The sequence below is a fragment of the Drosophila santomea genome, chromosome 3L, assembly GCF_016746245.2.
Source record: "Drosophila santomea strain STO CAGO 1482 chromosome 3L, Prin_Dsan_1.1, whole genome shotgun sequence".
Classification (NCBI taxonomy): Eukaryota; Metazoa; Arthropoda; class Insecta; order Diptera; family Drosophilidae; genus Drosophila; species Drosophila santomea.
Window position 1 is genome coordinate 13,551,988 of NC_053018.2, and position 3,152 is coordinate 13,555,139.

At 43.5% G+C, this 3,152-nt stretch overlaps 1 protein-coding gene across 2 annotated transcripts; it reads right to left on the reverse strand.

Moving 5' to 3' along the window:
* Nucleotides 1–1,792: 1,792 nt before the first annotated feature.
* On the reverse strand, nucleotides 1,793–2,222 carry LOC120449882. 2 transcript variants are annotated; one of them, XM_039632558.2, is made up of 2 exons: nucleotides 2,029–2,222; nucleotides 1,793–1,958 (listed from the first exon to the last, which is right to left on the reverse strand). In XM_039632558.2, the coding sequence occupies exon 1, from the start codon at nucleotides 2,205–2,207 to the stop codon at nucleotides 2,037–2,039; it is 171 nt and encodes a 56-aa protein (XP_039488492.1). In that variant the 5' UTR covers nucleotides 2,208–2,222; the 3' UTR covers nucleotides 1,793–1,958; nucleotides 2,029–2,036. The 2 variants fall into 2 exon arrangements, with proteins under 2 accessions (XP_039488492.1, XP_039488493.1); XM_039632559.2 differs by having other exon boundaries at nucleotides 2,019–2,222.
* Between the last annotated feature and the right edge of the window lie 930 nt (nucleotides 2,223–3,152).

Below are 3,152 nucleotides of genomic sequence, written 5' to 3' on the forward strand. Positions count from 1 at the left end.
TGATTCCCAGGGAAAGGGTGGGGCAGGGCACCCAGGCACTCTCTATACGAGCCTATTCAAATAATGGTCCGCTAATTGTTTAATTGATAACCAGCCAAATCCCACCACAAGCTTGTCTCGCATCCTCGATGCGGTCCGTCTGCATTTTGTGCAAATTGCACGCACATAGAAACCAATCATGGCCCATTCACCGCCTATTCCCCAACCGATTCCCCCCACCGAAAACCCCGCCCATTAGGCACTGTGTAAACATATCAACACCTGTTATGGCGCATGGGCCTGTGCCCAGGTAAGCCCGCTGCAAATATTGAAAATCACTGGTCTGTTGGTTTGTTCGCCCCTGCAACCTAAATAAGTTTTATTTGCTTCAATATCCCGGCTCGGTTTTATGCAAAAATGTCGGCCACTGATGTGTGCAGGTGTCCGTACCAGTCAATCAATGGGGCACGTCGCCAGTGGACATTGGACATCGGCATACAGGAACGGCATGCGGACACAGGACTTTTTCATCAAGGAAGGTCCTTAATCCCGCACATTGGTCGTTTGTCGCGTGCAAAAATGTTCTCCCTACACTGCAAAACTAAATTCAGAACTATTTCATGTATTGTACTTGTACTCAAAAGTTGCCAATGAAAAATGCACATTTAATTTATTGCAATTAACTACCAAAGTTATAAATCATTCCAGTCCATGGATATCTTAGATGATTTGCCTGTTTATTCTTAGCCAAATTTTGATTAAATATATGTGTTTAGATTTGAATTAATGTATTAGTGCGCTTTGTAGCTTAAGGCTAGCGATTTGTATTTTGTCAGTGTTCAATGATCCCAAATGCCTCCACGCCCCTTGCTTCCTTCCTCCCCCCTGCAGCTGCATTGTCAATTTCACACGCCAGTTGGTCTGAACCCCCTCTACCCGTCGTTGTCCTGGTCCTTGGTCCTTTCTCGCCCCCTGCCCCTCTTAGCACCCGCCAAGCCAGCAGAGTGTATTTTGTTATTGCTAACCATTCGTGGCACGTTCAATTGATTGAATTGAAGTCGCATCGCAGCGCTTCTCATCGCAGCGAAATGGAACGAGGCACTGAGAAAAAAATCTACTTGCTTGCAATATGATTTGGTAATTTATTTCTTGTGTAAATGGCAATTAAATAATCGTCTCTCATGTAAGAATACATCTGTGTAGGTCTTGGACATTTGGTGAAACAGTGAAGTTTGTTCTCAGTGCAGGCGACGATTGCAAGGACATATGGAAAGTGCGAAGAGGATGGAGGACGCTGATGTCCTTTCAATGTTATTGTTATTGTTGCCTAGGCTTGTTAGGCAGCGTTTGTTTTTGCTGCTGCTCGATCATACGTCGCTGCCAACTGTCTCTTTCCTTCCCAGGAGATGGGAGACCATCTCCCTCGCTCTGCGTGTAACAATTATTCTATTTGATTTACTCCTGCTCATCCCATCTCGCTCGCTCCCTTTGTTGTCCTGCGCCGTGTCCCTTTTCTATTGGGCTTGGCACATTGTTGTTATCACACTTGAATAGCTGCCAAATGTGTCGCCCGTTGGCGGCGTCACAGTTTACACCTGTTCTCCCCTCTGCTCCCCTCTGGCCACCTGTCCCCTTGGCATCTCCCTCCAAAGCGGAAGTCGGTGTTCCTGCAGCGGAAGTGAATTTAATGCGAGTGCAATTTGGACAACCACCTAAGTAGACGGCCATTAGCACCGTTCTATGCGGATTTTGCAATTTCGCCATTTAATCCTTGCATAATTATTTCCACTGTTTTTCTTTAAACTAAGAGAAGGTCGTTTGTATATTTGATATATTTAAATTTCAACAGGGTAGATTCTTGTATATGTCTCTGGAGTCTGCATGCTTTATCCCGACTTTCTATATTTCATACATCCTAAGTTCTTGACTTTCATACGGACAGAAAAACGGACAGGGCCAGATCTGCTCGGCTATTGGTCCTGATAAAGAAAATATATACATTATATGGTCGGAAACGCATTCTTCTGTGTTTTACATACTTCTACATACTTAAAGATTTAATTATCATAATCTCTTCGACACCAGGGATCATTCGGCTGACAATATCTTGTTCCTGGTGGATTGTGCTTGGGTCGCACCCAAAATTCAGACCCTCTTTTCCTGCGTTTTTGGCAAGCAGCCATTCCTATTAGGACAAGGACGACTAGTAGTAGATTCAGTAACTTCATTATTAAGCCCACAACAAAGTCTATACTCTTTTTATAGCGTAAAATGTTGAGTTTCAACCAGGTGCTAAACGTATTGGTTATGCCAACTTATTGGTGTTCTAGAGTATTTTAAAACTCTTAATACGTTTTCTGAGTCTTAATTCTGTTGTTTTTGCTCTTGCAACAGTGCAGACACTTTGCAGCGTATTGCAATCAATCGATTTATCCTGCCGTTTACTACATATTTTACAACATTAGCAAACAGACGAGAGTCCCTTTCGGTTGCTAGTTGCAACCTCGACTGAACCTTAACAAATAGCGACGAAAATTGCAACAAATGTGTTACGAATGGTTCGTGATCGTGGCATGACAGAATGTCGCCGGCAACAACAGCAAAAGCAAGCTGAACTGAGCTGAGCTGAGCTGAGCTGGAGAATTGTAGACCAATGAGGAAATCGTTACCTTGGCTTAAACCACTTAAACATCACGAGTTGAACTCTTAACAGCCTGGGACTCCAGTCCAAACTTTGGGCCGTTGCTGGGAGAAGACTTTTGCCGCGCTCCACTGATGTTGATGAGGAGGAGATGACGACGACGACAACAAAGAAGTTGACATCAGCAGCAGTCTAACAGCGACTGCAGTTGCACCGCGAGAAAAGTTAGTGTCATGTCGATGAACTAAAAACTAATTCTTCGAAAACAAACATTTATCCCCAGTATAACTTAGCAGAAATCAAGAATGGATGGAACAATTTTATATACAATTTCTAACACTGCTCATGCAAACAGAACTTGAACACAGAACGAATACTAATAATAATTAAATCAGTAGAGTGTGAGGTTCGTTATGATTGTATAAGAAATTTGGCACAGTGCAGATTAGCCACGTTGATGAGATACTGGGATCGGAATCGGGAACGAGAATGGGCAATTGGGGTTTTGCTTTTTGGTAGCTACGGGCTGCTC